At 41.8% G+C, this 24,645-nt stretch overlaps 1 protein-coding gene across 3 annotated transcripts in view; it reads left to right on the top strand.

Annotated features, from left to right (window-relative positions):
- MPPED1 (metallophosphoesterase domain containing 1) overlaps positions 1–24,645 on the top strand; it is an 89,623-nt gene that overhangs the window by 55,430 nt on the left and 9,548 nt on the right. For all 3 annotated transcript variants that reach the window (XM_077337818.1, XM_077337817.1, XM_077337816.1), the window contains one exon: positions 14,095–14,210. In XM_077337818.1, the coding sequence (XP_077193933.1) occupies positions 14,095–14,210 (116 nt within the window). The remainder of the gene's footprint in view (positions 1–14,094; positions 14,211–24,645) is intronic.

Raw genomic sequence — 24,645 nt, 5'->3', positions numbered from 1 at the left:
CCAGATTGATTTCAACTTGGTCTTCCTCTCCCCCCCCCCCCCCCACTGAAACAGAAAAGTGTTCTGCACGAGGTTAGGGAGGCTCAGAAGGGGAGGGGGGAGCCAAGCCCAGATGGAGCCTCTTTCCTTTCTTTTCTTTAAGGGGGGGGGGATAAGATTGAAGACAACAGAGGAGGGAGAAAAAAAACCACAAGGCAAATCTCTACCCACAGAAATTACTGCTTCTGCAGCTTCCGGGGAGAGAAAATTAGGGCCATTCCGCACAGCGCTAATGTTTCTGAAATCTAACTGTGGTATAACACTATTTTTTTAACATTATGCATGACGTCGTACACAATCCTCAACACTCCTGCAACACTGCCGCAAAAAGTGCTTCGATGTAGCGTTTTTCGTGGAATCGTAAAAAGTGGCTTCCCCCTAAAAAAAAATGTTTTACTCCTGAGAATAGCCAGCAACACATCCGAAAAAGACAGTTGCGTTCTCAATATAGTGGTAGAAAGAATGTCCCTCCCTAGCTCTTGCCCCTGAGCTTCTGGAGACGCGAATGCTATTTTTCCCCCTTAAACCAGCGAAAGCAACAAATAAGCAACGATTCTTCGGCTGAAGTCCCCCCACAAGCAATTCAGAAGTGCTTAACAGTAAATTAAAGCTCCCTTTTGCAATTGTCTTTAAACTTTCCAAGAACAATACAGCCCCCTGTTCGAAACTGCCTGTAATTTTGGCCAGAAATTGCACCCATCGGGAGGAAAAATATTTTTTTTACTTGAAGAGCATGTAAACAATTACGCGCCAGCTCCTATGCCAGTGAAAAAGATCTTTCTGAAACATCGAATTAACAAATATTTGTTGCTACTGGTGTTTTGGGGTTTTTAAAAAACAGTTTTTTAAGGGAAAGGGGCTTTTCGGGAGCACGAACACAACAGTTCATTGGCTGTTCTGTTTGACTGACGGCCAGGGGCGGGAAGAAGTGTGGAAAAATATCGCCTCCTTTGTTGTGATTCTGGTGAGACCAGAAACTTGTGGGTAATGAAAACAGCACTAGTGGGAGAGCCTTTTTTCCGCTAGAAATGACTGTGTGCGTTATCAATACCTGCCGCTATTAATTGTAGCGCTTTACAATAGCACTTACATTTAGCTACCTTGGCAGTAGTGCAGAATGGCCCTAGGATTTCCCCTTTAAGAAAAGCTTACAGCCTGGACAGCTTTGACCAATCAGGGCTTCTCTACCATGGGAGTCAGCCCTGACCAATCAGGGCTTCTCTACCATGGCAATGCGACGCAGTCAGAGATCCACATGCTTTCTCAATCTGATTCTGAAAATATTGAGGGTTATTTCCACTCCTAAATATTGCAAGATAAAAGTGACTACAGATCAATCCTGCTAGTTGCAGAGAGAAAATTTAAATCACCCAAAATCAAAACAGAAATCGCATTCTGTGTAGATGGCAGCGACTGAATCAACCTGGGATTGGAATAAAAGCTCCGTGCCGCTTACACTTAGGAATGGACAGGTCCAGTTTCCTACCTTTGCTTGCCAGGTGCTTTGGGCCAGTCATTCTCTCTCAGAGTGATCTACCTCACAAGGTTTTTCTGAGGATAAAATAGGATAAGAGACATATATGCTGATGCTTTAAAGGCAGGGTGGGATAAAATTCAGAATTTAACAAAGGTGATATTTATCTGGATTTCATTAAAAATTGACAGTTTTTCAAGTTTGATAGGTGACACACTCCTTTTCTGAAAAACTTGGAGGCAATTTTGCTCTTTCTTACAACCTGAAACATTTATAGTTAGACATTGCCATTACAAATTAGCCCTCTCAAGAGTCTGCCCTGTGTTTTTGTATGTCTCCTAAGTGAAGAAGCAAGGGCTTGGGCAGAATTTCTGCTATGGGTGGATAATTCTGCTATGTTTTCAAATCAGAAATGAAGGGGGGTAAATTAAAAAGAGGCATGCACAGAGCAGGGAATCATGGAGAAGCACAATGAGCAACCTTTTTTTGGCGAGGGTCTTCGGGCTCACATAATTGGGGAATGAGCAAGACGAAGATTGAATCCCACATGTATACACTATAGCTCAGCTACAGAAATATGGGTGAGACAAGCAAAGACAAAAAGACAGAAGCCAGAGAAACTCAAAACAATATGAATGGGTTGGTAAAGCATTCAGTGAGATGGGCTGTTCAGCACATCTTCAAAGAACCAGGGGATGAAGCTTGATTGTGAAGACAGAATGTTTAAAGCAGAGGTAGTCAACCTGTAAATGAGTGCCCAGCTTGCTGGGGGGTAAACGGTAATGACTGGGGAAAGGAATGGCAAACCACCCCGTATTGAGTCTGCCATGAAAATGCTGGAGGGCGTCACCTCAAGGGTCAGACATGACCCGGTGCTTGCACAGGGGATACCTTTACCTTTACCTTTTACCATTTGCTGGCAGGAACTCATGGGAATTGTAGTCCATGAACATCTGGAGGACCACAGGTTGTCTACCCCTGTTTAAAAGGATGCCCAGCAAAAATGAGATGGAAAGCTGGGGGAAAATGGTTGCATTTACCTGTAACTGTTGTTCATCAAGTGGTCTTCTTTGCAGGCACAACTTGGGATGAGGGGTGTGCATTCAGACTTACCCGAGCCAAAAATATACCCGAAAACTACCAGATCGGTATTTTTTGGGTATATTTTGGCTACCTGAATGTATCCAAGCTTTCTCTGGAAGTTAAAAAACTAAATTCCGAGAAAATATATTTGGGAATTACCAATAGATCCCAAAACAGTGCAGAGGCAACAGCAGATTGCAAAAGAAAGCCCAAGGATCAACAGTGCCAAGAAGAGCAGACTGTTGTCACTGGCTTGGCTTGAGGTTGGCTTCTTGTACAATCCAATTTAAACCAGGCTGCAGGAGAAACCAGCCCCAGAAGTGGCAGTGCCCCAAGAGACAGTCTACTAACTGCAGCACAACAAATCCTGTGGCCAGCTTATCCTGCAGGATAGTTTAAACTGCACTGCTGGAGAAGCCATCCCAGTTAGGATCTGTGTGCAATAGGAAGAGACCTCCCTGCAGCATGCAGATCCTGGTGCCAGATTCCCCTGCAGGGTGATTTAAAAATCCCGCAGGAGAAGCCAAGCCAGCCCCAGAATCAGGCTGACTCTTTTTTAACAGGTATTTTTTATTTTCTGGTCTATTGGACTTGGTAGATAGAAAATGGAATTTCTGAAAAACTTCAGAATTGAATACCATATGGTATTTGGATTTGGTTAAAACAGTGGTCCCCAACCTTTTTATCACCGGGGACCACTCAACGTCTTTTACTGAGGCCCGGTGGGGGGGGGGATAGTTTACTTCTCTACTCTCAACCACTGCCCTCACACTCTCTGATCGCTATGGTAATGTTTAAACATCCCTTCAAAATAAGATACAGACGCGGCACAACAATGAACATAAGGAACATTTTATTTTCATGGAAATTTTAACTCATGACAATGACAAATCAATGGGAACCCTGAGCTTGTTTCTCTGCAACGAGATAGTCCCATCTGGGAGTGATGGGAGACAATGACACCCGAAGTGTGTTGTAAAGGGCCGGGGGGGGGGGATGAAGTAAAGGGCCGGGGGGGGGGGGAAGGCGTCCTTCGGGGCCCACCTCCAGTTAGTCGAAGGACCACATGTGGTCCGCAGCCCACAGGTTGGTTAAAACACACACACACATTTTGGAAGTAGAGGTCCGATAGACCTGAACCAAAACAATATAATGAACAAAAATTGTACCCCCCTATTGGGACTGTGTGTACTTAGGCCAGCCACAGAAAAGATTTCCAAAGCTCTGTTCTCATGTCCATTCTGCATTGTTTCTCCTTGGGAACACAGATGTAGGCTTTTGACCCAAACACCTTCAGGTGGGTTCTGTTTGGTTTGTGCCCATATGACATCTTTCTGGCACTTTATTTATAGTCAGCCTGTTATGTTAATAGGTATGAGTGTTAATCGTATTTCCACAATATTTTCAGGTAGCTTTTAGGAGCATATTATGACAGATACCTCTCTACATCTTTCCATTTTACCCAAAAACAGCAAATGTGAAACTGGGCAGTAATTGGCTGGATCAGATGGCATAACCTTGGCCTCCTTTAATCTTTCCAGTAAAGTTCCTGAAACTGGGGGCAGATTGATAATGAGCGACCCGAATTTCCTCACCACCTTCCTTCACCATCCATGAGAGTCGTGGGTCAAGGAGGCACTTGGTTGGCCATACAGCTGCCAGAGTCTTGTCCACATTGGCCAAGGAAAGCAGATTGAAGCAATCCAAAGTTTAGTTCCCTAAAATTATAAGTCTGGGAAACTGCAAGGCCCACCCAGTGACCAGCTCTAGGAAATTCAGCAGGGCCAGGGTGATAGGCATCACTACATCTACTAGCAGTGAGTTCAAGAATGTTAGTGAGCAATGAAGTCCATGCCGAACCTATTTGATGTCAACATCATGTGTTCCAGCCTTACAGAGTCAGCCTGAACTCATAGCTTGTCTGTTCCATCAGCTGCATCACTGCCCCTCCTTCCACAGCTGAAGCTGAAGGAGGAAACAGCCCGGAATCAGTGGAGAATGTCCTCTTCCTCTTCCCCAAAAACTATATATAGGAAAGACACTCTTGCTTTGGATCTCGGTTGTGACTTCCTCATCTGCATCCCCCCCCACTGTTCTCTCAAAACACAGGGCCATTCCGCACAAAGTTAAAAGTGGCTAACAGTATTGCAAACTGCTTCCCGGGACGAGCTTGCTTTTAGTGCCCAAAACTAGAGGGGGGGGGAGAACAGACAAGTAGCCAAACTGCACTCATCGTTTTGCTGGCAACCAGCCTCTCCAACCAGTCCTTTTTTTAGCATTCGGATCCAACCAAAATAAGGCAAAAGGGGGTCCTGGCAGAGGAAACTCAGGCAAAACAACAACAACAAAACCCAAGAAACTTTTATCTCTCTAGCGGGTTCTGTGCACAGCTGCATCTAATATGTAAGTCTGTTTAGATTTGCACTGTGAATTTCATAACTTTGATGGATTGGTGATTAAAAAACCTTGTCTTTGAAATCTTAATATAAGAAGCAGCTCATAAGAAGCAGCTCATTGTTCTGCCAGAGGCCATTACAATAGCATAATGCTTGACAAAATATAGTGAAATAAAAAATAATACGCTAACAACAAGAGTCAGTGATTATAAGGTAAAGGTATCCCCTGTGCAAGCACCGAGTCATGTCTGACCCTTGGGGTAACGCCCTCTAGCGTTTTCATGGCAGATTCAATACGGGGTGGTTTGCCAGTGCCTTCCCCAGTCATTACCGTTTACCCCCCAGCAAGCTGGGTACTCATTTTACCAACCTCGGAAGGATGGAAGGCTGAGTTAACCTTGAGCCGGCTGCTGGGACTGAACTCCCAGCCTCATGGGCAGAGCTTTCAGACTGCATGTCTGCTGCCTTATCATTCTGCGACACAAGAGGCTCAGTGATTATAGGGTCTCCTAAAAAAAGCATGTTCAGTCAGTCAGTAACCTTTTATTGGCATAAAAAGTATGTTAAATACATTAATAGGTTCTTCACTATGCATCTACACTAAAAGTAGAAAAAGATGCATATGCTAAGACTAACTTTTGCCACCAAAATATCTGCCTGTTGTGTTTTCCTGAAAACGATATTGCAAGTCAGATGGCATGGGATGCCCCATTCAACCACACATTTTAATTCCAGTCAGTTCAGTGATAACTGAGCTGTTTGAGACCCATATATCTTCAATGTTTTAATACTGAAGTCAAATCTCCTTTATGCACTCCTACCCTGTAAACTAAATTACATGACAAATCTGTATTTAAACAAAAGAATGCAAACATTTAAATTACAGTAATTCTTTTGCCCCAAAAAAGCAGAACTTAAATATATGTATTCTAATAAATAGTTAACAGAAAATTGCACCTGTCCATTTTTGAGGTATTTAGGCAAGGTAGTAGGAAAAGGTAATAGGAAAGGACACTTCATAGAAAATTGGAGTACTAATTATAGCTAAAGAGGTCATTCATTGGAGGTTAAATTGGTTTAATTAGAATTTATCTAAAGGTTACATTACAGTATAAAGAGATGTTAAGGGGTTAACCCATAAAGATTACACTGTAGCCAGTGTTCTGTTAGAGTCTGAATTAATTTTTCCCATGGGTTTTTCACATTCTAATTTTCAACTAAATGAGACATCTGTTTCAGAACAGAAAAATTTGCTTTGGTTGTCATAGTAACTATCATTCAGTAAGAAAATGGTTCCAATGGTTACTTTGCAACAGAAAGACAGAAATTTGGTGCATAAAGCAGGACCCAAGAGTTGTAGAAATACAGTCGTTTTGTATTTGAACTCTAAAAGTTGGACATATATTTTCTTGCCATTCATTTTCTTCCTTGAGCCTTGTACATAGCCACAGCTTTTCTGTCATAGCCATAACAGCATTTTCTGTGTATAGAGAAAAATGTATTGAGAAAAATGTGTTCTCTGGGAAGGAAATCTAAGTTAGGATACATTGATTTATTATAAACATCGGTCAAATGCAACTAAGTTATGAATTTCATGAGGTGAGAAGATCAGATCATTTCTCTGACATATGGTAAAATGCTTCATAAATAAGTGAAAGGAAGATAAAAAATGTATTGTTTTGACCACCCCCAAAAAAGTTTGGACTGAGGACAAAAATCCAAGGAGTCAAGCTTAGAATCTCAGCTTCAAATATTAAATCTGTAATTGCTATCTAAAACCATCTCAGACTTTGTTTCCCAAAAGCTCCCCAGTGCTACCTACCCCATCTTATAAAAGCATTATTCAGAATAGCAGTTTACATGACCTACTAAGGAAAATAACAATAAAATTCAAAACAGTAACAACTTCACATTTATTCAAAATCCAATTAAAACTTTTTAGTTTAATTTAGTAAAATTGATCCAGTGATATCAGCTTTCCAGATAGTCTTGCCAAGAATATTAGATATTGCTACTTTTCAGTAAATCCATAATGCAATGGATTGGCTTGATGACATTATATCAGTTTCCCAATGTCTGTTTTAAAGTCACTCAGCAAAAGTCTTAAATCACCATGTTCAGTAATCTTGAGCTGATTTCTTTGCTTGGGGAGGTTGGATGACCACACTAAAAACATGTTCCATCAAATATAATGTTTCTGCTTCTGCCATTTCTATTCTGAAACAAAGAATTTTTTTGATTAAATATTAATGAAATCATGTCAAAATAAATGTGTATGCATCCTTCGTATCACCACAGCTTAAAAGTAAATAAATATTCACAGTAAAATCAAGACAATTACATATGGAGATCATCTTTTTTACAAAGACATTTAAGTTACACTTACTTAAACTAGGAATATTAATATTCAACAAGCTGCATAAAAATAGCACTTATGTAGCCAAAAGGCAGATTTTGTAATCAACCTGTTCAGTAACAGAGAACATAGGAAAAGTAATTCAATATTACTATCATAAGAACTTGCAAAAACTTGAACATGATAAAAACATATGTGGTGATGACAGCTTCTTAAAAATGTGATATACTGATCACAGACTAGAGCTCTGGTGGCATATTTGTTAAAAATCCCAATAGTTTCCACCAGATTTCATCACTATGCAGAAGCAAGAACTAGGAGTGCCATTTTTGTAGAACTGTTTATATGCCACCTATCCTAGGCCGCGTAAGAGCCTCTTGTGGCGCAGAGTGGTAAGGCAGCAGATATGCAGTCTGAAAGCTCTGCCCATGAGGCTGGGAGTTCAATCCCAGCAGCCGGCTCAAGGTTGACTCAGCCTTCCATTCTTCCGAGGTCGGTAAAATGAGTACCCAGCTTGCTGGGGGGTAAACGGTAATGACTGGGGAAGGCACTGGCAAACCACCCCATATTGAGTCTGCCATGAAAATGCTGGAGGGCGTCACCCCAAGGGTCAGGCAGGACCCAGTGCTTACACAGGGGATACCTTTACCTTATCCTAGGCCGCGACTCCCTTCCTTCACTATTTGTCCTCTTTTTCCAGGTTGAGCACTGTTTCTCTTGCAAGAGAAGCTCGAGGTAAAGTCAGCATTGAGCAGTGTGCCAGCATCTAAGCTCTAGCCTGGTCAATCATAAGTAAACAATGTGGCCAAAGGGGCATATCTCCAGTTCTCTCCTGCCACCCCCTTGCCTCTTAGCACTCCCCACTTTGGGGACCATCTACTAGCAGTGCTGTAAATATTAGACAATGCTGTCTTTGAACACATGATGGTTCACAAAGTTTTCATATCGTGTGAATGGTGGTTCCCCCCTTTTCACACATAATCTTTAAAAAAATTGTTTTGTAAGGCTTCACAAGAAGACACAAATACCATGTTCTTAATAATGGCCTTAATCTTGCATTTGGGGCCTGTTTCTAGGGCTTCATATTTTAGTTAGTTTTCCAATATTCGTGGGATTGTCACAAAAAGACAGCGTAATGACATATCACTGAAGTGTTAACATTGCCTTTGCATAAAAGAACAGTTGCAACCGGCATAATTTGGCAGTTCTTAAAAGTATATATAATGCACTTGCAAAGTACAAGAGGAAAAATAGGGGGATTTTTCTTTCCTTATTAAGCTGATGGTTTATATTCACAAAGGAAAACACAATTTCTGAGAGGGGCAAAAATATGGGTTATGAATGTAGCAGTGGGAATTTGCATGTATTTCTACAGTTTCTTAGGACTGATTTCAGAGCATGATTTGGGGCTTGTGGTAGCCAAGTGATCATAGCAACACCATTTATTGATCTTTTGATCATTCAATATCAGTGGTGTGAACAGAGAGTTATTGTAAGATACTATTTTTATTCCTTTGTTGTACCTAAAGATACCTATAGGTTTTATTTATGATGGCATTACTTGCCTGCTTTCCCTACAATGGGGACTTAAAGCAGCTTAGAAATTGATTTAATTTAAATAAATAGAAGACAATTTAAATATAAAGATAATAAATGGATAACACTAAGCAACATCCTAGGCTGTTATTTGAGCCACTGCAACAATTATTGAAGGCTGTGGGCTTGCAAGTCAGCGTGATGTGGTGAGGGAGTCAGTGTGGTGTACTGATTAAATAGTGGTGGACTCTAATTTGGAGAACCAGATTTTTATTCCCTGGTCCTCCAACTGGTGATCTTGGGCTAGTCACAGTTCTCTTAGAGATGTTCTCACAGCAGCTCCATCTGAGCTCTGTGTATCCCACCTTCCTCACAGGGTGTCTGTTGTGGTGATAGGAAGAGAAAGGTGTTTGTAAGCCACTTTTGAGAGTCCTTTAGGGAGTAAAAAGCGGGGCATAAAAACAGCTCTTCTCTCTCTCTCTCTCTCTCTCTCTCTCTCTCTCTCTCTCTCCACCGGTGGTGCCAGATTTTTGAAATGGGCCAGTAGGCCCCACCACTCCTGTGTTCCCATGGGGAATCATTTTCAGTGGTGCACCCCATCCAACCCAGATTTCTGCCTCCACATAAGGCAGCTGGGGTGGAAAGTTTCTGCCACATGGGGGTGGGCAGCAGGGGCCAGTTATTTTTCTGTTTAGGAATGCAGTAGCAATGCCTCATTCCTAAACAAAAAAACAAGTGCTCCAGGCGGCTCGATGGTGCTGTACAACACTGTGGAACCACCTAAGGCATGTTGTGTCCCTTCCAGCACACTATAGTTGGCCCAGGTCAGGGGAGGAGCCAGGCCCCATTAGCTCCTGGGGTAGAAAAGGTGGGCCACAATTGGGACAGACCCAGGCTGGCCCCAGTGTTATGTGGAAGTGGGGCTTAGCCCTGCAGCCAGATGAGTGCCGGCCTGGGCCTAATTCCTCATGTGGAAAGATCTCTCTCTCTCTCTCTCTCTGTCTTTTTAAGCCAAGAGTCCTTTGGCTGGTGCCTCTGGCCATATCCAACCTTTAATACCTGCAAGAAGATGGAAACAAAAACTTCACTGAGATGCTGAGCCACCAATAGGCCACTTCCAAATTGCCCTCCCTTATTACAGATCTTTTTCTGTGTTAGAAATAATGGTGTCATCTGGTCTACTTTTTTGTCTAGCAAGAAAGGAACGGAGGATGAGGTAATGTTTTGTTTCATATGCAAAAAGAAATAACCATGAAAAATTATAATAGTGATTCAAATGTATATTAAGTAAGTACATTGAATAAAGATTTGAGTGGTATGGTTCACTTGCATGAATGATCATGGAGCTAGGTTTACGTTATATCTAATGTTACACCTAATTTAAGGTGACCAGATTGTCCCACTTTTGGAGGGACATCTGGGGGTACCTGGCAAATTGTACTTATGTTGAGATTAAAAATATATATATTACAATACTATTTTTGCATTCTATGCGTTCTATGAAACTTTTTGTTACTCCATATAGACCAAATTTTTAATCAAGAACCCCCCCAGTCAATGGTGTCCCACTTTACCAATGTTAAAATCTGGTCACCTTAACCTTATTTAATCTCAGTAAACTGAGAGTTTTAAGAAGCTTGCTATGCAATGCTACCTGATCTTGCATAGGTTACTTTGTATTTATACCAATGTAAGGGATGCCATTCATGCTCAGTTAAGCTGAAGCAATGCTTTTATATATGTTTTTAAAAACTGGGGGTTCAGAAAGGATTTAATTATTTATTTCACACTTTCATAAAAATTGTCTAACTACAGAATACAGCACTAGAAACCCAGCATGGTATAGTGTTTAAGAGCAGTAGACTCTAATCTGGAGAACCAGGTTTGATTACCCACTCTGCCACTTAACGCTTGACCCTAGGCCAGAGACCTTTAAGTTCTCTCAGAGCCCCACCTACATCACAAGGTGCCTGTTGTGATGAGAGGAAGGGAATATAATAGTTGCTCTGATACTCCTTAAGGTAGACCAAAGTGTGGCATATAAAACTGGTTTTCTTTTTCTCTTCTATTTGTTCATGTCTCTAATTGAAAAAAAGGAAGGGGGTAATCCAACCAAATAAGCATTTTGAAGCTTCTAGAATGTTCACCCTTGTGTCTACAATCTATGCAGAAGGCTGTAGACATGCACAGAGCTTTCCAGTTTGATCTTGGTGAAAAGGTCACAAAACTTTGTTTTATTGTTGCCCTCCCGTGAAAATCATTGGAAGACTTGTTTGCTTAGTGCAGGGCGGTTTTCATCAACAAAAATGCAATTATAGAATTCCCAAAACCGATGGGAAAACAACAGATTAGAAACTCATTAGAAACAGAGTTTATAATTTATGGAAACATGTAAAATTTTGTTATGGCTAGAGAAAAAGATAATTAAGAGGATAGTGATAATTGAAAATCTGAAACAGAGAAGCAGAAAACAAAATACATTTATTGGTGTGAGTATAAGAAGAAACCCTTTTATAAAAACGGAGACCCAGACTGAAGAACCAGATTTTGAAGCCCCTAGGAATTCCAGTGTAACTCATATGGTAGTTCCCCAAAGTTAATTTTTATCTTTCAGATTTAAATACAGGAATAAATAAATGGCTGTTGGCAGCCTCCACCCCAGTTCTTCCCAGTTTTCACTAATTTTCCAGATTTGTGTCATATGTAGTGAGGGCATATCATTACGATATTGGCATTTTATTTTCCACTACTTTCCTAATATTTCCTAGCTTGGAGTTTGCCTTTTTCATTGCTGTGGCACATTGGTTTGACACTTTCATTGAGCCATCCACTTATGACCCCAAGGTCTCCTTCAGGCTTGCTTACAGTTCAGGTTAGACTAAGCCCAACCTAGAAATTTTACTTAGAAGGATGGTTGGAGCACTTTATACATTTTAAATAAGAAATTAGATTTTAACATGTTTTTTAAATCATGTATGTATAGGGTTTTACATGCTGTTAAACTCCCTGCGGCTGTCTACAAATCATCATCCAATAAATAAATAAAATTAAATAAATAAAAAATGATGGCGAAATGGAATTTCCATGTTTGCAGCTGGTTTACTTTTGAATGCCAGGTACTAGAAAGGCAAGAACAGGATGAAATTTTGATATTTCTATCCTTGTTTGTGTCCTGGTTGGTCACTGCAGGAGAAAGAACACTGGGCTGGGCTAATCCAAAACTCAAAAATGACGTGGGCAGAGCATTCTAAAGGATTTATACCACCTAATTTCTTCTAAAAAATAATGGTTTTATGCAAGATTTATTCTCTGTGCAAGCTAGTTTACATTTACAATAGCTTCTGGTAACAAAGGTGTTTCTTTAAGACATTCTCAAAAGGGAAAAAGAAAGAGCAGCAGATTGCAGACAACACATCAATTTCAAAATGCACTAAAATGCATCAGCTGTAGAAGCAAGAGAATCACAGTTTCATGGACATTTCCTTTTGTCTTGACATATAGGGTACAAAGAAAGACATAAAGAATGATTCAGAGACCTTCTTTAAAGAAGTCTCACAATTTCTTGTTGATGCTGTGAGGGAGTAGTATGATGTTTTCCCTGAAGTAACATCTGAAAAGGAAATATGGTTGATGTTTCTATATTAATAAGCACAAAGGCTGTAATTATAAACATTAAGTCACTGCACCCTATTCATTGTTCTTCTGTGTAGGAGATACAGTAAATACCCCCGCCAGCAGCCAGAAAAAGATCAACCATTGCAAATATTCAAAAGAATCAACCTCTCACACTACTTGTAGTGTTTAGGCACTGTAACAATAAATGCAGAATTTTAACCACTGCCACACTAATCGCATATTTAAAAAAACACAGAGGTCAGAGTGATGCCACCAATCACAAAGTGGTGTGCCCCAGCTGAGGATGCCAAATACTATTACAGGTCCTGCTTATACAAGTAACATCAAAAGGCAGGGGAGCAAAGATTTCCTGGCCCCTTTATTCAGTTGGGGTGTGCATGTGTGTGTGTGTGTGGGGGGGGGGAGCACAACAGTCACACAGCAATCCAGTCATATTTATACACTATTAATAGTCATATGTCTGTTCAGTAAGACCCAAACCTATCATAAGCACAGGTTTGGCAAGTTCTCAAATAGTTAGAGACCCATAGATACATGCCTCCACCCGCAGGTCCACTGCTGTAGCTAACTAACAATAAGCTAAGCCATTGTACTGCAGAAGCCTCCATATCTGACAGCTACCCAAGGGAGGGAAGAAAGTGCTGATCCCAAACACACGCACACACACACCCCCAACAAATGTGCATCAATAAGAAGAATGTACACACCCTCATAGAAGCAACATGTTACCCATAGGTAACTTGGGAGGTTGTCACAGCTACCTTTTGTGCCTTGTGAATGCCTGCAGCTCCAATAAAAGCTGGATCCAAATGCATGAGTGCATTCAAGAATATAGGAAGGAACATGTGACTGCAGTAGCTGTCATTTTGACTGGGGGCAATATCAGAAAGTGGAAGGAGGGTGGAAGTTTCGCCTATGTTCTGTGACAGAAACAAAGGGTAAACCAGAAGACCTGGGGACAACAAGTGGATAGAGGAAGTGACATTACTGAACCTCTCTCAGGGCTCAAACATGGTGCATGGAGCCCATTAAAACAATGGAAGGCAAGAACTTGTTCTTTAAAATAGAAGGCAAGAACTTGCTCTTTAAAATCTCATCTAGTTTGTCCCTATATATACATTCAGGCCTGTGTTGGAGCTTGGTTGTCATCCTAAGCATTTTCCAGAATCATTTTAGGATGATACCCTCAATCTCTCATTGGATGAAGACCTTCCAGATTGTGCACTAATTACACCAGCCTTCCCCCTGTGTCTTTCTGAAAACCTAGACTTGTGCTTGTTCCCTTATTCCCCCATGCTTGCACATGTTTCCATGACCAGCCCCGTGTAAATTACTTGTGATCTGTGAAACCAATTGGAATTGATAACCACTGGCTGCTTTTATTGTGTGCTGAATTCTGAAGATTTTATTATATGCCAGTTGTGTTCTTTGTATGGCATTATTTTACATTGGTAAAAGCATACTCTTTGGGCTTCCACAATGCAGTTTGACACAAAAGCATTCCCCAAATTGCTGATCTTGATTGATTTTCTAGACATGTTTGAAGCCCTGAAGACCATCTTCTTTTTTGGCAGGCAACCTTGGTTTTATGGCTGGGGCTTCAATCTTCCACGAGGCCAAGCACTCTTAGAGAAATGGAATCTCATTCCAGATGGAGTCGATATTCTTATAACACATGGACCACCTCTTGGTAAGAAAATGCTGAAAACTGGTTATCCATTTCAGTTCATCCTAATTCATCTATGTACCTTTGAGGTTAGAGAATGGTTTCTAGCCTATGTTGTTTCAGCTTAATTCTTGGGATGTAAAATTGGCGTGATTCTGAATTTCATTACACTGAAACAGTATTCTGAGTGTTCCTAATAGCATAGTCATACCATCAATAAACACCATTGATTTAATAATCAGCATAAATACAATTCTAAAAATGAAAACAGGTCCAATATTATTTTCTGTTCCCCAATTCTCTGAATTATAGAAATTCCAGAGATGGTGATGCATCATTTCCTTGACATGAGAATACTGAAGACTCCTTCAGTCACTTTGATTTATTTATAAATATGCATGTAGAACATACTGGTAGAGCAGGCAGCAAATCAGCTTCCTTGCCATTTGATTCCCAGACAGAACTCAGTTCTAAGCTCTGTGTCATTCTCTCTGTTGTTGTCTCTTAATTTAACTGCAGAACACCAACTTATGCCAATTTAATACCAATTTAACTGCCATATTTTTGAACTTTGAAGGGTTTCTGAAGACTGTGTTCCAAGAAATCAGTGATTAAGATCTATTTTGCTATTTTAGCTAAATTCCCGCTGTTTAAAAATCAGTAAAGATGGGCATACTTACAGTACTTGCCTTTTCTTAACATTCACACTGTAACAAGCAAGTAAAGGATATGACTGGGAAAGAAATTCAGGACAATGACCAGATGTTCCCAGCTGACTATATTTTTGGACAGAAATGGTCTCTTGCTTCTCCAGCAATATCATCTGCTACTGTAGACCACTATTTTATTAATAGATGAGCAAATGTTGGTTATGTTTTAACAACACCAAACCTTTTGGGTGATATTCATTGTTTTTCTGAGGGTTCTTGTCCAGTAATTGACCATCAACCATTTTATGCTCCAGCTAATTAAATTTGATAAAACTCTAAATAATCAATATGAGAGAACCTTAGTACTACCTCCACTGGAAATTACTGTTGATAGTTGACTGAAATGGTCTCATGTACATCAATGACGGATTATGCACGGTGGTGGCCACACCAGGCCTTAGCCAATTTCTTGTGGTGGGGCATGCTGTCTTGCCACTTCCTGTGTACTAACGGAGGAAGAAATCCTTCAACACACATGGTCCACACCAGAGTTGTGCATGCACAAGCACAAATGGGGCAGAAAGGGTCCGCTGCATCTCACCATGGCACTGGGGGGGGGAGGGCAGGGAGTGTTTCACTGTACAAAGGGGGAATTATGGCCCAATGCTATCCCACAATTGTGGGTGTGAAAAAATGCCCCATTTGGCATCAATTAAGGTGAGATAAGAGTTGGCTTTGCCATCAATTATAGTTATATATTTCTGGTAGAATATTTGGATCCAGGATTTTTCAGAAACGACAATTTTTTTCAGATCCAATAGACCCGAACCAAAAAACTCAGAAGGGAAAAAAGCAGCAGCAAAGCTGCTAAAAACAGCTGAGAGGTGGGTCAGCTGTGGCTCTTTGTGGTGGTTCCTTTAAACTGGACTGCACAAAGAACTGGCCAAGCAACTGATCCAGTGGGGAGTTTTTGGATGGGGCCCTGCTAAGCAGCCCAGTTTTCCTGCTAATTCCTGAATATATCCAGGAGTTTTTCAGAATGCCCCCTCACCCGGTTCTCCTGAAAAATCTGGATACATTTGGGAAGCCAAAATATACCTGGAAAGTGCTGATAATGTGTTTTTCGGGTACATTTTTAGTTTGGGCAAACCCAAATGCGCTCCCCTACTTGCAACTGGTAGTAGTGAAAGATCCCATTTGAGTGTGCTCCTATGACTACTAATCCATTGAAGATTTGGCTTATGTTATGTTTCATTGCCCGAGATATGTAACTGTTTAGGTGAAGTACCTTAGAAATACTTTAAAGCACTTGCCAAGAAGATCCAAGTAAAATAAATTAGTTGTGTTACTGGCAGATATAGATAGCTGGATCACAATGCTAAATAGCAAAGTTTGTAGCATCAGTTACCAAGAAACAATTAAAATTATTGAAATAAATTATATTGATGGATAAATTCATTTAATAAGTTCCTTTTGATGGGATTTAGTACATTGTTATACGTATTTTTATGGATTTAGACTTCTTAATAGGGTTGTAAGTTTTATTGTTTTACTTATTATTTTATGTGGTAGTTTGTATTGCCATAATTTGATATTAATATTATTTGCATTTTCTTTTCTTTTTTATGTTTTGTTGATTGGTATGGCTAAGCTGAAGCAATAAAGTTTGGGACAATGTTCATGATTCACTAATTCACTAGTTCCTCATTGACTGCACATGTAGTTTTAAAGTTAGAGAGGAGATTTTGGTTAGGATTATGGGGGTTTTCAGCCCCTTCTCCCTAGTGGTTTTTACAACAGAAATTTCTTTCTTATTTATTTGTTTGTTTGTTTGATTTTTATACCACCCTCCCCCATATGGTTCAGGGCAGTTCTCCCTCACTTTCATGCAATAGTAGCTTAAAGTAAAAGTGAGGGAAAAGCAGTTACTGTTTGGTTTGCATGGTTGGTGTTAGTAATTCTGGGATCCTGGACAAAGTTGCCTGAGGGGAGGGGGAGAAATTACCACCCAGTTTCCAACTAGAGTGGCCTCTGTGGTCTTCTCAGCCCAAGCAGCAGCACCTCCCCCCATCAACTTTGCCTGCTTGCCTATCTGCCACTAATAGTCTTCCAGTGGCTTTCTTCATAAGATGTCCCTTAGTCAGTCACGCCTCCCCCCTTAATACCTGGTGTCTCCCTGAGTATGCTCATTTCACCACCTCTTCGCATCACCCACCACTGTCTCAGGTGCAGCAGCAACCTTGGGCTTCACCACATGTTCTCTTGCTCATACATACTTCTTGCCCTCATAGCTCAGTGATGGACAGACCTTGTCTCACTGGAGGGACATTCACCATCTTTTTATCCATCCACCCCCAAGTCTGCATGTCTGGCTGCCATGGATGCCACCAATCAGCTGCAAGCCCAGATCTACCTAACTGACCTGCTGGGTCACTGGCTGTCTCGCCTGTAGCCTCCAGCCACGTCTCTTGCAATGCAGCCTCTACAGAGGGGGGGACCATCCAACTGATTACTTCCCCATTGCCACTGCAGTGGTTGTGGAGATGCATCAGCAGCCAGCACCAGTGACACTGAGCAAGGCATGGGGGGACTGCCGTTAAGCTGATGAAGTTCACCAGGAGGGAGGCCCTGACTGCTTAGAGTCCTGCCCACTGCCAGAAAGGCAAGGGAACCAGGGGGCAAAATTGTGGTGGCATGGGAACAGCTGAGTGTCCCCACCCCCCCTCATCCCCCAAAGCACAGGCTCTGGGGAAGCTGCCATGTTCTTAAGATCTCTGTTGCTGGTGTGAAAAAAATGGGCCTTCACATTGCATACCTTTCCCCCCCTGCTAAGTCTGACAGCATCTGCATACTAGAGACTCTCATATTCACAGCTGGCCTTAGCTAAGATGTTTGTTCGCTTTTGGTAGGAAAGCTTAGACAACTTCAGTGCTGCCACCTCAATAACGTGATAATGATTTTAACCAACCCGGCACAGTTTTTGTAAGGTTTGCATCAAGGTAATGTGTCTCAAGTGCTTTGTGTGGCAGAGAGGGAGAGTGGCCAGTGCACTTTTCCCTGCATTCCCAGACGGGGAGTGTCTCCTTCCTAAACCCTTCTTTATAAGGAGTCAGAGAAATCCTTAACAGAAGTCTAATATGCATGAATTTGAAACACAGAAAGGGGCAAACCTATAACATGCAAAAGAAAAAAAATCCAAAAACCATTCAAAGTTTTCTCCCCTGGCCGGTGCCAGTTTAAAATCCAGCCGAGATCTCAACACCCAAGGAACTTCACCCTCTCAAACATTCCATTCTACTCATCTCTTTTAGCTAACAGATTAATCAAATTTAAGCTGTTCATAAATCTTAAATTGAAGCATTACATTTTGAAGTGGCTAGTATGCTTTTTTGAGAGAAAGTGCTACATTAGGGAGGGGCATAAACCAGCCAATGAATCATAGAAGAGTTGGGGGAAGGCAAGTCAAGGCAGGTTGGTATCTGAGGCTATACCCAGCTAGAAGAATGTTGGGGATTTTTTCAGCTGAATTAACTTGTTTTTCCAGCAAGCGTCAACAATGGGAAATACAGTGTCCTCATTGTTCTGAAGCACTATTACTTTCATCTTGTCAGGATTAAATTTCAACTTGTTCACACTTGGCCATTGAACCACAGCTGTCAGCTCCTGGCTCAAGACCTCTCCAGTGGCATCCTTGGGCAATTTGGGTAAAGGGATATGATGCTGAGTGTCATCAGCTTTTTGATGGCAACCTACTCCAAAACCACAGATAATTTTTCCTAAAGGGTTTTGTCATAGCCATGGGCTCCCTTCTGTAGAGAGCCATCATAGTGCAGTGATTAGAAGCGTGGACTTCTAATCTGGTGAGCCAGGTTTGATTCTCCGCTCCTCCTCCACATGGAACCAGCTGGATGACCTTGGGCTCGCCACAGCACTGATGAAGCTGTTCTGATGGAGCAGTAATATCAGGGCTCTCTCAGCCTCACCTCCCTCACAGGGTGTCTGTTGTGGGGAGAGGAAAGGGAAGGCGACTGTAAGCCGCTTTAAGGCTCCTTCTAGTAGAGAAAAGTATATACAAACCAACTCTTCTTATTCTTCTAAGGGGAGAAGGGGTGGATTTAGGCACAGAGCCTTGAGGAAGGTAGCAGCTCATTTGCAAAGTTGAGAGAGCTAGTCAGGCCTGCTACACCAGACAGGAGGAAGACCAACCAGCACTAGCTCCCTCTGCAACAAAGGACTGCTTTTGGGTAAAGCCTTACTTAGAGATGGGGCTTCAGGAGTAGGGACAGAAAGCATGAATTGCTAGGGGAGACATAAAAGGCTTCGGATGAAGCATGTAGGGGAAGCAGCTGGCTGCGAGCTAGGAAGGAGAAGAAGTGAGCAGGCAGGCTTGGTGTTTGGCCAAGCTGGAGAATACAGTATCTCCTGGATAACTCACAAGGCAATATTCCAGGCCCAGATGGAAGCCAAGAGGAACTTTGCCTACCTGGCCGAGGAACACTGTCTCCCTTCCCCCAATGTACTACTGCAGAAAGTGGGCAGTGGCCAGGACCAAAGTTTAAGGAGCTGGCATTGTAATACTAGCCCTCTTCAGACTTTGGGATGAGAAAGCAACAAAATCTGAACATGTCTAATGCACCCTTCTTTGTTTCTCCTATAGGAAACTTTTAGTCCTGATTTTTTTTTAAGCTTCATTTTCTCCTTTAAGTCTTTATCAGTAGCAATCTGCTTGATTGGTGGTGACAAAGATTGATACTTCCAGCCAGTTGCAGATCCCTATTTCAAAGAAGCAAACATTTTAAAAAAAATCCGAAGCGATCTCTAATTGTTAGCTAGGTGTAATCAATTATTCTTAGCTTGCGTAGTCATGTATACATAATAAGCTGCAAACATATGGGAAAGCTTCAGAAGGCTGATATTGCATGCAAACACGAACATGTTCAACATAAATAATGCTTAATTTAATGAAGAAGTTAATTTCATGGATTTTAGTTAGCAAAGTTTTTGAAGTGGAAATGCTTTTTGCCTTAATGTACAGGGCTTATTTACAATTAACTCTTTCCAACCACTAAAGGCATCTGCTTCTAGACAGTCAACAGGATTGCCATGTCTTGGGGTAATTTCCCTGTCTTGCCAGTTACGCTAGAGCATATGCTGTAGAGCAGTGGTTCTCAATCTTCCTAACGTCACAACCCTTTAATACAGTTTCTCATGTTGTGGTGACCCCCAGCCATACAATTATGCAAGTGTTCTTTCACAGAAATTAAACTAAAACTGACCAATGGTGTGAAGATCCATTGTTCATGATTGTATATAAATTGATTTTTTCCAGGGTTTCTCAGTTCAGTTCCATCCCACCATGCCGATCTTGCTCTTTTCCACTGCTCCAGACAGGCGAACACTTTATCTCGATCTACACTGCAAGGCTGTTATGTGGATGGCACCCCCCTCCCCGGCCAAGCTGCTTGCTCTGCCGCGACCCCAGTGAAAGGGTCGTTTGACCCCCAAAGGGGTCTCGACCCCCAGGTTTAGAACCACTGCTGTAGAGTATTGTGTTTTATGGGCACTTTGCTTCGATTAGTGCTGCTTGGCAAGTGGACTGATTGCTCCTGAGTCCTGACACACCATTGACAATGCCTTGATGCTAAAAGAGGAAAAAAACCTTTCCCAAGGCTACTTAACAACATTAACAAAACTAATACAGGATAAAGAAAAGTAAAAAGTCTCTTCTTATTATGTAGGTTTATTGTATTTTACAACCAGAACGGGTTCCAGATATCTCCCGTTTTCAAAGGGAATTTTCCTCAGTGGTTGTTCCTCTCACTTGTGTGAAAATTGGTACTTCAATACCTCTATTCAATCTCAAAATGTTAAGAATATACCCCGGCCTTGGGCTCTATACTGTAGGGAGGCTAGTAATCCAACTGCTCCCCATTTGTTCTGCTTCAGTCTTCTGGCACATCTACAGTTCCTCCAAGAGATCTGAAAAATGATGGACAAAGTTTCCACAAGGTCACAGGAAACTTCTTTGAGCACTCTTGTGTACACACTATGCAGCCCAGGGAATTAGAACTTATCCAGTGCAACCAGGTGCCTCTTAACAACCTCTCTGCCCATGCCATTCCAAGCCCAGACAGTATACCTCCCCTACTACCATCCCTAGATATGTCCATATTCTTCTGGAAAAAACAGAGGCAGAATAGGTACTGAGCCTTACTGCTTTCTCTCTGTCCTCTGTCAGAGTCTCCATCTTCATCCAACAGTGGTCCTATTGCCTCATTTACTTTACATTTGCTCCTCACATATCTGAAGAAGCTTTTCTTGTTATAGTGGACTTCCCTGGCCATTCTCAGCTCTCTCCCAGCTTTGGCCTCTCTGATGACTGACCTCGAGTACCTCATAATCTTCAGATACTCTTCTTTAGTGGTCTGTCCTTCCCTTGTTTTCATGAACATTTCCTTTTTCTTCCTTAGCTCCTCTTGAAGTTCTCTATTCATCTTCATAGGCTTCTTGGATCCCCTACCATGTTTCTGTCTTGCCGGAATAGTCATGGCTTGAGCATGCAGTAGCTCTTGTTTAAAGATGCCCACCCATCACTTGCTCCTTTCTCTTCCAGCATTCTTGTCCACATCATTGTGTAGCCATGAAGATCACTACTTCCCCTCTTTGCTGGCCTGTTTACAATAAAAACCACCACTGACAATAAATCAGTCTCAGATAATGGAGGTGATGTGATGAAGTCCCAGGACTAATAAAGGACAGAAGACATGACTCAGATGCATTTAATGGAATGTTGATCTACACACTGAATAATTTTAAATATATACCTAACAGTATATAGCTTAGATGAGACGTAACTTGTGTTAAGTAGTATATAGGTATTCTCTGTACTGTATAGGTATAATTGGAGTAACAGGATTGGCTGCAGCAGTCTGTCAATTGTTCACTCTATTGCAAATGGAGAGCCAGCTTGGTGTAGTGGTTAGGAGCATGGACTTCTAATCTGTCGAGCCGGGTTCGATTCCTCGCTCCTCCGTGTGCAGCCAGCTGGGTGACCTTGGTCTCACCACAGCACTGATAAAGCTGTCTGACTGAACAGTAATATCAGGACTCTCTCAGTCTCACCTGCCTCACAGAGTGTCTGTTGTGGGGAGAGGAAAGGGAAGGCAATTGTAAGCTGCTTTGAGACTCCTGGTATAAGAACCAATTCTTCTTTTTCAATTATAAATCTGATGCAATGCAATATATGGATTGAGATGCAAAAGTCTGGATTGAGATGTGAAGAGGCCTGTAGGGAAAACAGCCTTTAAACATTTTTTTCTGATGGAATGGTTAGGAAATTTTGAGAAGCACTGAAGAAAACTCATATGCAATAATTTCTTTTCTAGAAGAGTTGGTTTTTATATCCTGCCTTTCATTATCTCTGTTAGCAGCTCATTCCACCAGGCTGGAACCAGGCCAAAAAAGCCCTGCCTCTAGTTGAGGCCAGGTGCACCTCTCTGAGACTGGGGACAATCATGTTGGGTTTTGTGGAACAAAGAGCTCTTGGGCGGGCATATACAGAGAGATGGTCCCTCGGGTCACAGGTCCCAGACTGTGCAAGGCCTTGCATTCTGTTTTTAGGATGTTATAAATGATGCCTTTGGTAAAAATAAATTTAGATTTATTTTTCTCCATTTCCCTGTGGATTAGAGTGCAAGCAAAGGCCAATGTAATGGGTAAATGGGATTACTTTCCAATTTTTCATCCTGATGTATATGTCTGGATTATGCCCATAAGACAGTCACTAGACTGGCATGACCCAAACCACATCTCGTTCCACCTCTGAACAAAAATGTCTAAGTGAAGAGTACAAAAAGAGTAAAGAATAGGAGGGTGGGAATTCTTTTCTGCTGTCACTTAATAAAACCGTACCATTAGGGAGGCCATGAACAGACTCACAAGCTAAAGTTCATGACAAATTTTGGCCAATTTATGGTTCAGGAATTCCCAACCAGAGGTCAGTGGACTCCCAGGGGCCTGCAAGAGTTAGGATGGGGTCCATAACATTACCCTTCCTGTCTTAATGGACTTGGTCACAAGCTAGGGAACTAGCAGCTTCCATTGCTCCCCCTCACCCCTCACAAACTTGAGTCAGTTCTCTCATGGTTTATGTGCCTGGGTGGGGGTGGAGCCTGCATACCTTATTGTTAGTTGCGAAGTCGTGTCCGACCCATCGCGACCCCATGGACAATGATCCTCCAGGCCTTATTGTCCTCTACCATTCCCAGGAGTCCATTTAAGCTCACACTGACTGCTTCAGTGACTCCATCCAGCCACCTCCTTCTCTGTCGTCCCCTTCTTCTTTTGTCCTCAGTCGCTCCCAGCATTAGGCTCTTCCCCAGGGAGTCCTTCCTTCTCATATGGTGGTCAAAGTATTTGAGTTTCATCTTCAGGATCTGGCCTTCTAAAGAGCAGGCAGGGCTGATCTCCTCTAGGACTGACCGATTTGTTCGCCTTGCAGTCCAAGGGACTCGCAAGAGTCTTCTCCAGCACCAGAGTTCAAAAGCCTCAATTCTTTGACGCTCGGCCTTCCTTATAGTCCAACTTTCACAGCCATAAATTGCAACTGGGAAGACCATAGCCTTGACTAAACACACTTTTGTTGGCAGGGTGATGTCTCTGCTTTTTAGGATGCTGTCTAGATTTGCCATAGCTTTCCTCCCCAGGAGCAAGCGTCTTTTAATTTCTTTGCTGCAGTCCCCATCTGCATCTTGGAGCCCAGGAAAATAAAATGTCACAACCTCCATTTCTTCCCCATTTATTTGCCATACCTACATACCTACTCCTGCCTTAAATCACCACCTATCTTTCCCCCTCCCTCAGTCCTCCTCAAGACTGACTGTAACGCACATGGTGATATCACTTCTGGTGACATGGAATTTATGGGAGCATGATAAGGAGGCGTGGCCAGCTGATATCACTTGCTGGGCTCCTTGAACCCTGAAAAATTGAACCTTTTGACCATGGTCTAAAGGTTGGAAAAGGCTGCTGTGGTTTATGAACTCAAGTTCATGGCAGGCCACTGGCGTGAAGTTTCAAGCAGTTCATAGCATGCCAGTTCATTAATAGATTTATTTCCAGTCAGACTGTCTCCACTAAATCTAAATGTTACCAAACTTCAAAGCAACAGGAGGGGAGGAACTTGGAAGGCATTTAAGGGAGAAACTGGGAGAAGTTTGCTGCAACTTTAATATTTCTAGATCTGTTCTATACAGTCCTGATCCTGGGCCTGTCAATTCCTCAGAAAGCACTTTCCTGAGAACACCTACTTTGGGGAACATAACTCAACCCCCTAAATCCAGTCCTCATCACACCAGGAGGGCAGGTAGTGGAGAGTCAGCTTGAAATTTCCTGCAAGTTTGGTGTATCTAGTATGGGGGGGGGGGAATTCTACCACATCATGAACCTCAAAAATAAAACTGGTTTGTTTGGAGGCTAAACGTTCGTGACAGTTTGTGATTCACAAACTGGGCCCTCCATGAACCAAACTGTCTCTCTCAATTCATGTCCATCCCTGCATACCATATCAGACTACAATATGCTAAATATGATTCTACTAAGATCCAATTCAAGCAATCTATTTCTTCATAAGGATTTTTTTACAGGTAAGTTATAATGCTTTTATTCTGAGGCAAAAATATTTGCTATTTTGGTGCTATTTTATTTTTTCTGCTCAGTTTGTAAATCACTTTAATTAACATGAAAATACAAAGCTTTGAATACAAATAGCTTTACTAACATCATATATAATGCATCAGAATAAATGTCAG

The sequence above is a fragment of the Paroedura picta genome, chromosome 5, assembly GCF_049243985.1.
Source record: "Paroedura picta isolate Pp20150507F chromosome 5, Ppicta_v3.0, whole genome shotgun sequence".
Classification (NCBI taxonomy): domain Eukaryota; kingdom Metazoa; phylum Chordata; class Lepidosauria; order Squamata; family Gekkonidae; genus Paroedura; species Paroedura picta.
The sequence above is the reverse complement of the archived record's forward strand: the minus strand, read 5'-3'. Positions and strand labels throughout refer to the sequence as shown.